At 62.4% G+C, this 218-nt stretch overlaps 1 protein-coding gene across 1 annotated transcript in view; it reads left to right on the forward strand.

The window, feature by feature from the left end:
* The window catches only part of LOC119593530 (myosin-2 heavy chain, non muscle-like), a 15,436-nt gene that overhangs the window by 2,454 nt on the left and 12,764 nt on the right, over window positions 1-218 (forward strand). Inside the window, exon 2 of the mRNA XM_037942492.1 lies at window positions 29-208. Coding sequence (XP_037798420.1) covers window positions 29-208 — 180 coding nt within the window. The remainder of the gene's footprint in view (window positions 1-28; window positions 209-218) is intronic.

Here is a 218-nt window from a genome sequence, read left to right on the forward strand (position 1 = left end):
CTTATCGCCCCCCCTCCGCCCCCCGCAGCCCGCCTGCACGTCGCCCTCAAGGAATCCGAGAAGAAGAAGGCGAGGCCGAGCTCCGAGGATCTAACGAGCCTGCGTGACGTGGAGGATAAGCTCGAGCGGGAGAGGGAGAGGAACGAGGAGCTCACTCGCCAGCTCAAGGAGGAGAGGGAGAAGCAGGACAAAGCTTACGGAAACAAGAGTGAGTACGC

The sequence above is a fragment of the Penaeus monodon genome, chromosome 32, assembly GCF_015228065.2.
Source record: "Penaeus monodon isolate SGIC_2016 chromosome 32, NSTDA_Pmon_1, whole genome shotgun sequence".
NCBI lineage: Eukaryota > Metazoa > Arthropoda > Malacostraca > Decapoda > Penaeidae > Penaeus > Penaeus monodon.